General features: G+C 39.8%; 1 protein-coding gene across 2 annotated transcripts in view; it reads right to left on the bottom strand.

Moving 5' to 3' along the window:
• Window positions 1–4,551: 4,551 nt before the first annotated feature.
• Window positions 4,552–13,159, bottom strand: part of LOC124361728 (zinc finger protein rotund-like) — a 476,333-nt gene continuing 467,725 nt past the window's right edge. For both annotated transcript variants that reach the window (XM_046815673.1, XM_046815674.1), the window contains one exon: window positions 4,552–7,863. In XM_046815673.1, the coding sequence (XP_046671629.1) occupies window positions 6,775–7,863 (1,089 nt within the window). In that variant the 3' untranslated portion in view covers window positions 4,552–6,774. The remainder of the gene's footprint in view (window positions 7,864–13,159) is intronic.

The raw sequence follows: 13,159 nt of genomic DNA, 5'->3' as shown, positions 1-13,159 counted from the left end.
GTTTATCATGATTAATATGTTAATTGCTATAATACCGCCGTGGCCTGTGTAGATCGACAAGCAGTGGATTCCTGCAGACAGTGTACCATGCAATTACAGTCAGCGGGTCATGACTGAGTCCTATTGTTGCGGTCTAATTGATTTAATTGCAGGAAATTAATATGATAACACACCACCCTACTTTTTGTTTGTACAAGTCAACGAGGTTATAATGAGAAGCACTAGATTACCATATTAATACTCCAGGCAGACATTGAAGTTTGGTCTGTAATAGGGCTATGATATCCTCGGATCAATTTACCTTATTTTAATTGCTTGCATTAATTTAAACTGCCGTGCATTAATATGTGTTACGAAACACTGTGCATACGTTACAACTGAAGTTATTAATGTTTTATAACGCCGATGAAAGTATCAATATACGAGTAGAATATAAAATATTTGTTAGCCCTCACCACGAATTTGAGGTTGGCATGGAAGTAACCCACTAATCTGGTACTTATCTGATGTTACGTTAGAGCTAAGAATTGTCACAAGTCGGATTGACTAAGTAACTTATAAACATATATCAAAGAAAACCCATTGGTGAAAATTATAATCTATTAATAATGTCTTTTACTTGGTTAGCTTATACCGGCATCCAAATATCCCACTTCCTCCTCGAACCTTAACTTTTGACGAATAATAATTTGTATTTGTAATCTACTTTGGGAATATGGAATATTGTCCTTAAGGATTATTTTTAAACAGCAAATATTCCGAGTGACGTACGAAATACTAATATTTCTGTTAGGCAAATATCCAATAACGCATTCGTATTTTACTGCCGGCCATTTTTTTATTGTACCAGTCAAAATTGCCAAGGAGGAAAATCGCTGTTGTGCATTCATTTACAAAAAATGCTGTATCTTTTTTATTTTTCATTAGATTTGCATGAATTTTTATTTTATTTACTCGTATTTAAATGTTGTTTTTTAAATAATAAAAAGACATTTTAATTTGAAACAAACTCATTATTTATTTTAAAAAATTATGTAAATAAAAAATAAAAATTGTGTTTGGCATCTGATAATTTATTTTTAAAATTATACTAAAATTATGAGCATGATATCATTATAAACTAGAGCAATTGCTTAGAACATATACCAAATTTGAAGGTGCTACCTTAAAACATAGCTGCACTATGAGGATTTTCCCAAAACTGGTAGGCCTACCAGTGGAAGTTGAAGGTAAACTTATCTGTGCCACATCCCCCTCACTATCTAATAACTCCTCATTATCTGATGGTAAGATAAAGTCAGGATCGTCATCAGTGTCATCCACATCACTTTGATTGTCATCAATAGCCCTAACAATAATATCAGATTCGTTCTCGGCATCTGAATCTGATAAATTCTGAAGGAAATCGTCACTCAGTTCGTCTTGCACTTGTACACCACCATCGATTACACTGTTAATTATTGTTCCCTCACTCACAGGAGAGTTACATGTAACTCTTTTACTCATTTAATCCTTGATCAACAAAAGTAACACTTCAAAAAACTTTCGATAACATTGTAAACAACAACAATGAACGAAGATTTCAGTAACATAACCCGATCAACTGGTTTTGACAGCTGTCTAGGTAGTTCGTCAATTCTAGTCAAAGACGACGAAAATAGAAATCCAAAGTTCTTCAAATGGCTTCTTTCATTATCCTTTGCTCCTAAACAACCAAAATACCGACTATTTCGGCAATTGAACATAATAGTAGCCAGTAACAATAAAAAAAACAGACGTCCGACATATCGGACGTTGGCGTTATCGGCAAAAATGTCGGCAGTAAAAGGGTTAAAATCGACTTATTTATTGCAGTCCTTTTTAAGTATGTCCCTTTATTGCAGTAAATCAGGAATTATGAGTGTTCTAATGGTTTCAACCCATGTTACTCAACATTATCCTTCGATATCTGTAAGTATTCAGACAGTTAAAACATTACACATTGAGTGTGTGTAATTTGAATTCAAAACTAAATCGTTTGCTATAGAAATAAACATTAATCTGGCAAACAATACAGACACATAACATTTCATCTCTATAATTTTGTACTAATATTATTAAGTTAAACGAACTTTCTTAATTAATAATCTTCAGATCTTCTTGAGATTGTGAATATTTTATATAGTTATAGAGTTTACAGTAAAACTGATTCTATGCACGTAAACTGTGGTAGGTTCTTTAAGAATTAAGTACTTATAATATAAAATAAGGAAATAGTTTGAATTTAGATGGAACTTCTTACTTTGATGGAATATCTTACATCAACAATCAATTATGTTAGACCCTTTGTAACCAAAAGATTATTGACGCTATAGTAGGTGAATTGAACGACCGATGTGCAATTTAAATATAACATGTATCTTATGTCCAGTTATGTCAATAAACAATTGTATAATTATCCTTTAGCATTGGTAATAGAAATACCATAACAGAATTTACTGTTATCCTTGTTTATTATACTTATACAAGAACTTTTAATTTGCTTAGACATTTAGTGAAATGGTATTTAAATTTTTGCCTTAAATTTAAATACCATTTCAACTGTTTTAACTTGTTCACTTAATCTGACCATACTGATCGACCGTTGTCCATGGTTGTTGCAATACAGAAATCCTTACTGGCTTAATATCTTATATAACTCTTATGAGGACACTCCGCTGCAGACTATATCTCCTGTCAGGGATGCAATATCCGTGCGAATGCAGTGTTCTTGCAGAACCTTCATATAGTCTATTAATGTAAAGAAATAGAGTTTTGTCGGAGTATTTTTTTATATTAAAATAACAGCAGATAACTTCTTGAAAACTGGGAAATGGGGACATTTTTGTATAGTTCCACGAGGAATTTCACTCATTTAAAGTTAGAAACATAAAATGTTGTAACCAATGCGAAATACAAACGTCGCAATTGAAAAATTTGAATTTTGCATAGAAGTTGTGTTTTTGATGGCTACAGAGTGTTGAGTTAATTGTTTCATGACTCAATCAAATTAAATTTTTAACAGGTTATTTTTGATAAAATACTACTAAGGAAACCAATCTGTTCAGTAAAACACGTCTTTCCTTCCTTCCAGTCATTACAAGTCTATTTCTAAGGTGGAATATTTCCTTATGTAAAACAACCCACGAGGAGCAAGTAACCTTCTACGAGTTTCGGAGCTTCTTTTGACCGGACGAAAATAATGCATGTATATATACTACAACTTTCATACTGTTATATTCAGTTATTTTTTTGACGTAACAACGTCTTAAATTAGGTTGCGGCTCGGAGTCACTCATGAAAAAGTGTAACGCCCGGTAACGTTACGATGCCCGTCCAGTGGGTCCGCCGCACGGGATCCGCACGGGATAAAGCAGATAACTGTGGGTCCGCCGCACGGGATAAAGCAGATAACTATGTTTATTCGTGAAAATGTGGAGTGCTTAGATTCGTCATTTACAACAACTACAACAATAAAGGTAAATAATTGTACACTAATATTTCATTATCGTAAACTATGATTGATTGATTAATTGTTAGATTGACACAAAAGTTGAGAAACTGAGTTTATAGGTTATGTCATACTATTGACAAATGTTGATAGTGTTAAGTAAATTATTAGTTTAAATCACTCTGCAATCAATCGTAATTCAGTCGATTGAGAAGAAACAGCGCGTATTGCTAGTCAAACATTTAAAATAACAAATTATAACCTCTAACCTGTCATAACAGTGCGACCAAACAAACGAACTAAACCGACCAATCACCACGCGCGGAGTTAGAATTTAACTGTGTTTAGCAAGAATTTCAAATTCCAATTTTAGTAAATGTTTTATTCAACTTTACCATTTACAATAACAAATTTTAATTAATTTCAAATTATGTACAATGTTTTAGTAAACAAAATATAGTTAAAATTTGTGCAATTCTTATTTTCATTCAATTCCTTGTTCCTATTGTCCAATTTAATAATATTCATATCAATAAATATTCTACCGAGAAAAAGACGTTGTCACGTAAAATCTTCGCCCGTAAAACCGACTTTACAGGCAACCATAATTTTTTTCTTTAGGACTAATCATGAGAAGTCCCGAGACTCAGCTTCAGTGTCTACAACTCCTCGTGGAATCATGTTCCTCGTAGAATTATTTTATAAAACATTTATTCCAAAGCAACGCTTCGTAACAGCGATGCACGTATAACTGTTCACTTTATATATTTACAGGTCTAAGGTATATCTAGATATCTTAGGCTTTCTAAATATAATTTTAAATTATTCAAGTGGCGTTGAAACAAAATGTTCTGTTATTTTGCTTTGTTTTTTATAGTTCAATTTAATAAAAAAATATTTTACATTTTGGAAAAGAGGGGGGCTAAGGAATGTACTAATATTTAGAAATAAAGATAAGTTAAAAAAAGGTGTTTGAGCCGTGGTTTTTGGCTTTGGCAGAGAGATACAGTATCACCCTTATTCGTACTTCCCCTACACACTATACATGATTCACAAGGAGGGCAGTGGGAAATAAAACACAGTTTCAATACAAAAGAAGAAATTATATTCGGAAATATAAATAGTCAGAAACGAACCAACTTTATTATAACACAAGTAACAGTTAGGCAATTAAAAAAATAACATTTGCGAGCCTAATACGGTGTATTGTCACAACAATGAGACCGCAGATTCAACGAACCAGAACAAATGTACAACATTAACAGACAACTAGAACACAATCAGTAGAACCTGGAATCGTTCACTACTCCTGTAGAACATTGGTGATCACAAGCTGATGACAGCTTCAGAGTCATAAGCTTCACTAAGCTAAACCTTGGTTAACGCCTGACCAGCCGACCAGTATCATGCAACCAGCTTGGGCCATTCGTGACATTACAATTTATACAAAAATATTACCTAATACAACTATGTTGGATTTCATTTAATTTAAGTGAAAAATAAACATGTTCATCACTATTACAAACCATATTGTACTAATTTAAAAATCTTACTTTCTAAATATGGGTCCCTTTTTTTAAATGAGGACAATAAGGATAAAATACTTGTGTGTTAAAAAAGACCCACTATATAACTTCAAGAATTGCTTTGACAAATAATTGGAATCATTTTCAAAGGAACATAATGCACATAACCAAGTTAATTTTGTAAAATAATTATCGATAAATTTATTTATTTAACTCATTACAAAATACATTTTAAATAAATAATTTTTTACGTTCAACACATGACATTTTTAATACATAGTAAACGCCCTTCGATAATCTCCAATATGTAGACTACATTATTGCTTAGCTTTTTTGATAAATACTATCATTTATTTTTCTATGAGATTTTCTAGAAATAGGTCTCAGATAAAGAAAGTTCCGCTTCAATGCATTATATTAGAAGTTCCTTTTTAATATGCTTTGGGTATCAATGCTCATGGCGTATTTATTTCTCATAAACATTACTATTTAGAATAAATAGAACATATAGAAAGTGATAAGTGGAGATATTTCAGGTTAATAAATTTATTGTTCGTGACTAGAGATTATTAAATTCTTCTAGAATATTCACGAGTAATTTTATATTTGGGATCAATACGTTCTGCAAGGCTGCACTCTAGGTGATAGGCTACTTGTAATATTCATAACAATAAATAACAAACTGTGTAAACTCCAAATCATAAACATATCCAAGAACAAAACTATCAAGAATTGAGGGCGAGTAAACAGATGAAAACTAAGTGGTAAATGTAAATATGTACAATAAAATATATAATTCAATTTAAAGTTTTAGTTGGTATCTATTCATTCAAAGCTCTTCGTTTCAACGTAAACAACTTACAGGAAATGTCAGACATCAAATTATTCACCAGATCTAGATTAATTTCTTCCAAGCGAATACATAAGCACAAGAAGTGATTGTTTACCTACAGCTACAACAACTCAAGGACACGTTAGCACCAATACAGGCAATCGTCACTCGAGTCAGACTTGAACCTGATTCCCAGCTGGTTACACAAGGGGTTGGCAGAGAGCACGGCGTGGTACTTCGGCCCTTCGACAAGTATTACTTACTAGAAACATAATTTTGGAGAATTTTTTGGTACGTTTGGGCGAGGTCAGACGCCGTACTCTCTGCCAACAAGAGTCGGCCCTCTACTCCTCGTACTCTAAGTACAGAATATACAGTCGTCATTAACAGGAACAAAATAAAAATCAAGCGGACTGCGTACACAGCGGAAACGTAAACAATTATGCTTAACGAAATTAATAGCTAGTCTCTTAAGTAACTTTAAAGTAAATCACAATCACTTTCCACTCCGCAGTTACACCGCGACCCGCTCGGGTTCTGACGGGGAAAGATTTGGTTATACTCAGGAGACACAGTTCAGCCCGAGCTCACAGATCGCATTGATACACGCCGGACTCACAATATTTGTCTCGATTACTTTTTATAACGATATCTAAAAATGTACACATAATTACACTAAACATAAATAATAAATGTCTCCATATTTCACACGTCTTATACACAAGGTAAACTGGCAAGAAAATATCACTTGTATGTGTACGTGTATATACACGGGGCGACGGCTGCGTCCATGTCCACTCGCATAATAATTTATAAAATATAATTCTAGAACAAATGAATGTACATGCGGTTTCAAAAACCGCGTAAAACGTAACAAACAGTCCGTATTGCTCAGTCGATCCCCCCGCACCCCGCGTCTAGCCGGAGTACGGGTAGGGGGCGTAACATTATTGTGTCTTGTCCTTGAGACCCGTGAGGAGGTGTTCGGTGGACATGAGTGAGGGTGCAGGCTGGTGAGCGTAGTTGCGTATTTGGTGCAGAGAGATGAGCTGGTTGGGGAAGCTGTTGGTGGACATGCTCTTGGGCATCTCGACGGCAACAGAAGTCTGCACGCCACCGGAGAGTCCCTGCAACTGGCCCGAGGACGTGACCACCTTGGCTGCCCCGGGGAACGCCAGAGCGTTATAGGAGAGGTAGGCTGGCCGGGGATCCGAGATCTGGTTGTGGTTCAGGTGGTGATTGTGATGGTGGGTGGGGACCATGGACTGGATGGGGGTGAACGCGGAGGCGGAGGAGGTGTTGGTCTTGACGTCGTGGTAGTTGCCGGGGGAGGCGGCTCCGGGGGTCGGCGTGGGGGCGGGCGGTCTGCCGGAATGGTCCTCGCCGTTCATGTGGTCCTGGAGCAGACCGTTGGCCTGGTGGTAGTCCTGCTGGCTCATGGCGTCCACCAGGGTGTTGGCGGTGTCCGGCGACACCTTGGGCCAGTAGTGAGGAGTCTCGAACGTCACCCGGGGGATGCCGATGATGGGCGGCCGCTTGTCCGTGCGCTCCGCGTGCTTCTGCATGTGCTTGGTCAGGTACGTCTCCTGCGTGTAACTCTTGCCGCAGTACTGACAGATGTGGGTCTTGAGATGCTTGCTCTCCTTGTGCTTGGGTATGTGCTCCAGCAGAGACGGCTCGTCGGCGAAACACTTGTAGCAGGAGTTACACTTGTAGGGCTTGTCGGTCTGGTGACACCGCGAGTGAGACTGCAGGTTGCTCAGCTGGCTGAAGGCCTTGTTACAGCCGGGGTGACGACACTTATACGGCTTGTCGCCCGTGTGCGTGCGGATGTGTTGCTGCAGATGCGACAGTTGGGTGAACTTGCGCTGACAGATGTCGCAGCGGTAAGGCTTGATGCCCAGATGGATGCGCGTGTGTTGCGACAGGTACGAACTGTTCGCGAAGGTCTTGCTGCACTGCGAACACTTGTAGGGCTTCACCTCGCGCATGTGCAACTGGGAGTGCATCTGCAGTTCCGACTTGGACCCGAATATCTGCAACAGACACACAACAGTTCACATTATTATAGTAATCAGTGCAAGATGGAGAGATTAATTATTGCTTGACAATAATCTCATTACAGTTCCGGCAAACAAGGATTAATTGCATATAACAGTACCCTTGAACAACTGGCCTCTGTAATTACTGGGTTGTTAAACAATTGTCTGAGCCTTTCCTGAACAACGTCAGTTATAATGAACGTGACGTCACGTTGCAGATATCTCAGTCGACAAAGTACGAAACGAATGTCAAAGTGTTATCGAGGAGCAGACGCGAGTGCCACGGCGTGTGCCGCACGAAGATTAAGCGATAAATTCTGCCGTACCGGGTCGACCGGAGGAGTACAAGACAACGTTATTCGAGTCGTGCTAATTAAACCGTAAATTCACGTGGATTCATTCATCAAGTGCTAAATAATAGCGAAAAGTGGGTGGATGTGTGAGCCGGTGGCGATTATATTCAGGTAGCAACAAATTACAGCGGGTCCGGTCCATCCATCTCGCCTAATAACAGAGCACTCGCAGCAGTGTCCAGCACCGGCACCAGCACCGGTAATGGTTTCATCGGAAATAGCACGTTATGGCCCCTGCCGTCACCGCGCCGCGCGCCAGCGAGTTTATAACGCCGATATCACCCACGCCCCCGGTCACTGGTTACCGCGTCATTATACTCGGATTCCTCTCGGAAGTCGGGACAATGAGAGCGGCTCGCATCGCTTCGAGCTCGTGGAGATTTACAGACTATAATATATTTCTACAGTAAATCTCTTCGTCTCCGTGATATACCCGCACCGAGGCACAGTTTCCGGATGTTGATCGCGTCGCAAGACGCAGCTAACAATTACTTAACTGTGTTTAGAAAATCACCTTCTGTTAGAAAAATGTAAGAAGTTACTTTTCTTTTTAATACAAAATGTTGAACTTTCTTGAATTTTACAATCTAATAAAACTATGGGATTTTGTGAATTTGACTGTTAAGAATATAGCCTTAGATTATTATGAGATTAAATCTTCTTTTTTAAGGACCAACTTTACATAATATCGGTACAAATTTGGAAAACCGGTGGCCATATTCGTCAAGTAATGGGATGTTGAATCTCACCACAGCGCGATTCAAATCCTTGTCTATGACTGGGAGTAGGGCACTTTTTAGTGCTGATCTCTTACTACCAACTCTCCCTTGTTATTTTAGTTCAGAACCTCAAACAGGTTTATTGAATTCGAGGCCAGGCAGAATACAACTAAAACATATACATTTTGATACGATTTCCGATGCCTAACTTACTGGCTATGTCAGCCACCTGTGACACCGAGATAGTCTCTGTTAGTGGACGATGCCTCGATAGGGAAAGTGTCTGTTGTCCAGCTGTCGACCTGTCCAGCTCCAGACAAGACAGCGACCCTGGCGGAAGAAGACGTACCGTGAAGGTCCGATTGGCTAGAACACGTCGAGTTATGAATGAAGAGCATTGTCAGTAGCCGATCTCGGCGGCAGTGGCAGTGGCTGTACACCCTTGAAGCAGATTAGCGGCCGCATCACGGTTGTCCTTCAAACCACACGTCCCTCCATTCACCGTGTCACGGGCTCGGCCGATTTTCACATCCAGGGAAGTTTCTCCGGGACCGTGGTCACCTGTGCTCCGGCTAATCTTCTTATTTTCAATTTAAACCGTGCTTGGCGTCCCGGAGGCACAATCCCTCACACTCACACGCCGGGACGTGATCCTCCGCCTCCTCCGACGAGCCTCCACCTCATTAAAGTGACCTCGATGTGCGGGCCGCGGCACAATTAAAGCACGGGAATCCAGTCGGGCTCGTAAAACTTGTAATTTGTGAGTATTCCACGATTTCCCGGTTTCCGCCGTATGCGCGTAATAAACAATATGCAACAGGCGTACCGTAATATTCCGCGGATGACGTTTATGGTTCTACAGTTCACTGCGATAATTATAGTCGAGGCTTAAAATGTTGATAGTATAATCTAGAATGACCTTTTACTAAATTGCACTCCCTTACCGAGTTCATTTCAGTATATCTTGTTAACGACCAAACAAATTAATATCTTCAACGGGAGCTACAAATGTAAAAAATCATTAAATAAGAAAAACTACCTACTATGAGACTGGGACACGACGATAAGATTCAAATCCTTGTTCCACGAGCCGACAGCAAATTAATATCTTCAACGGGAGCTACAAATGTAAAAAAATCATTAAATAAGAAAAACTACCTACTATGAGACTGGGACACGACGATAAGATTCAACTCCTTGTTCCACGAGCCGACAGAAAATTTACACTGTAGGCTATAAGCACACAATCAGTATTTTCTGGAAATTGGTAGATAAATGATCCCTGAAATTGGTAGATAAATGTTCCCTGAAATTAAATCGATCGCCTGCAGCGTTATTTTAATTGATTTCAAAATAAAAGGGTGTCAAAATGCTAAAAAATTAAAAAAGATATAGAAAACGAAAAGATACTAGTAGAAAACGAAACTAATGGAAAACGAAAACAATGAAAATATAGGAAAGACGACTTACATACTACCGTCATGATGTAGATTTGTGTATTACATAGTCTATATAACACTATACGAGTGTATGCTTCTTATATTTTACAAATGCAGTACAAACTTTTTTTAAATTAAGACACATTTTAATCCGTTGTAATAAAATGGATGTTTATTACAAAATTGTGATTTCCGTTATACGTAACAACATTTTATTATGTTAGGATATCGAACATTTACCGTTACCGTTATATGCTACAATATGTACAACACAACGGTTCGAGGAGAAATGAACAATACAAAGAGGAGATTGGAAAAAGGATTAATACTTTTTATCCTTTTTCCTTTCCCTTTCAACATACAATTTTCTGCATGATGAAGAGAATAGATTTCAATCCTCGAAATGCTGTGTTATACATTTTGTAACATATAACGATGGCAAACGCCCAAAATCCTATTAACCTTTTATTTGTGAAAAACAAACTTTTATAAGGAACTTTACAATATATTATAAACAGAATTTCAGTTTATGTATTTTATCTATCACATTTGTATGTTAACTTATAATACGTTGAAACGAAAGAATACAATTTTTGTTTAATCACAAGTTATAATCAAGGTAAAAACATAGATAAGGAATGGCTTACACTGATAATGTGTACGGAATAGGCTATAGGAGAAATGTCTGACTTATGTCCGTTTTTGGATTGGAAACAATTTCTATTTCCTATTTCATTATCTCATTGAAGACTCATTTGGAGACAAGTTGTCCAATGTTAAAATAATAATAGCTGTAAAGGTTTACAATATTACTGAGGTAGAATTACTCACAGCCCCCTTAGAGCCACAGTGACTAACAACGACAACACTGTGCCACCTGTCGGCAGGAATATTTTGTCGCCGTGAAATAGAAAGTGTCGGGGCCGGCAGGACTGCTGCGGCGCGGAACTCGTAACCACGGAAACGGATCGCTCTAATAGTTGGAAATGACTTTGACATTCACATGCGAAACGTTTCACGGAAAATGGCGTCCACTTGTGCGGGACAAATTACAAAGATTATAGGCTGACGAAACTGACACGTCACACACTACCGGCTATTGAGAGTCCTAATCTGGGACAGGGCCCGAGGAGGACCGGCCCTTCGTCACAACTGACTATTAGACAGTAACAATATGTCCAATGTTGGGTACACTTTCCTAGCAAACTGTACTACTCCGAGTCCTAATCTGGGACAGGGCCCGAGGAGGACCGGCCCTTCGTCACAACTTAGGACTATTAGTCAGTAACAATATGTCCAATGTTGGGTACACTTTCCTAGCAAACTGTACTACTCCGAGTCCTAATCTGGGACAGGGCCCGAGGAGGACCGGCCCTTCGTCACAACTGACTATTAGACAGTAACAATATGTCCACTGTTGGGTACACTTTCCTGGCAAACTGTACTACTCCGAGTCCTAATCTGGGACAGGGCCCCAGGAGGACCGGCCCTTCGTCACAACTTAGGACTATTAGTCAGTAACAATATGTCCACTGTTGGGTACACTTTCCTGGCAAACTGTACTACTCCGAGTCCTAATCTGGGACAGGGCCCGAGGAGGACCGGCCCTTCGTCACAACTTAGGACTATTAGTCAGTAACAATATGTCCACTGTTGGGTACACTTTCCTAGCAAACTGTACTACTCCGAGTCCTAATCTGGGACAGGGCCCGAGGAGGACCGGCCCTTCGTCACAACTTAGGACTATTAGTCAGTAACAATATGTCCAATGTTGGGTACACTTTCCTAGCAAACTGTACTACTCCGAGTCCTAATCTGGGACAGGGCCCGAGGAGGACCGGCCCTTCGTCACAACTTAGGACTATTAGACAGTAACAATATGTCCACTGTTGGGTACACTTTCCTGGCAAACTGTACTACTCCGAGTCCTAACCTGGGACAGGGCCCGAGGAGGACCGGCCCTTCGTCACAACTTAGGACTATTAGTCAGTAACAATATGTCCACTGTTGGGTACACTTTCCTGGCAAACTGTACTACTCCGAGTCCTAATCTGGGACAGGGCCCGAGGAGGACCGGCCCTTCGTCACAACTTAGGACTATTAGTCAGTAACAATATGTCCAATGTTGGGTACACTTTCCTAGCAAACTGTACTACTCCGAGTCCTAATCTGGGACAGGGCCCGAGGAGGACCGGCCCTTCGTCACAACTTAGGACTATTAGTCAGTAACAATATGTCCACTGTTGGGTACACTTTCCTGGCAAACTGTACTACTCCGAGTCCTAACCTGGGACAGGGCCCGAGGAGGACCGGCCCTTCGTCACAACTTAGGACTATTAGTCAGTAACAATATGTCCACTGTTGGGTACACTTTCCTGGCAAACTGTACTACTCCGAGTCCTAATCTGGCACAGGGCCGGCCCCTTCGTCACAACTTAGGACTATTAGTCAGTAACAATATGTCCAATGTTGGGTACACTTTCCTAGCAAACTGTACTACTCCGAGTCCTAATCTGGGACAGGGCCCGAGGAGGACCGGCCCTTCGTCACAACTTAGGACTATTAGACAGTAACAATATGTCCACTGTTGGGTACACTTTCCTGGCAAACTGTACTACTCTCCGAGTCCTAACTGGGACAGGGCCCGAGGAGGACCGGCCCTTCGTCACAACTTAGGACTATTAGTCAGTAACAATATGTCCACTGTTGGGTACACTTTCCTGGCAAACTGTACTACTCCGAGTCCTAATCTGGGACAGGGCCCGAGGAGGACCGGCCC

The sequence above is a fragment of the Homalodisca vitripennis genome, chromosome 5 (assembly GCF_021130785.1).
Source record: "Homalodisca vitripennis isolate AUS2020 chromosome 5, UT_GWSS_2.1, whole genome shotgun sequence".
Classification (NCBI taxonomy): Eukaryota; Metazoa; Arthropoda; class Insecta; order Hemiptera; family Cicadellidae; genus Homalodisca; species Homalodisca vitripennis.
Note: the sequence above shows the minus strand (reverse complement) of the source record. Positions and strands in the feature narration are given on the sequence as shown.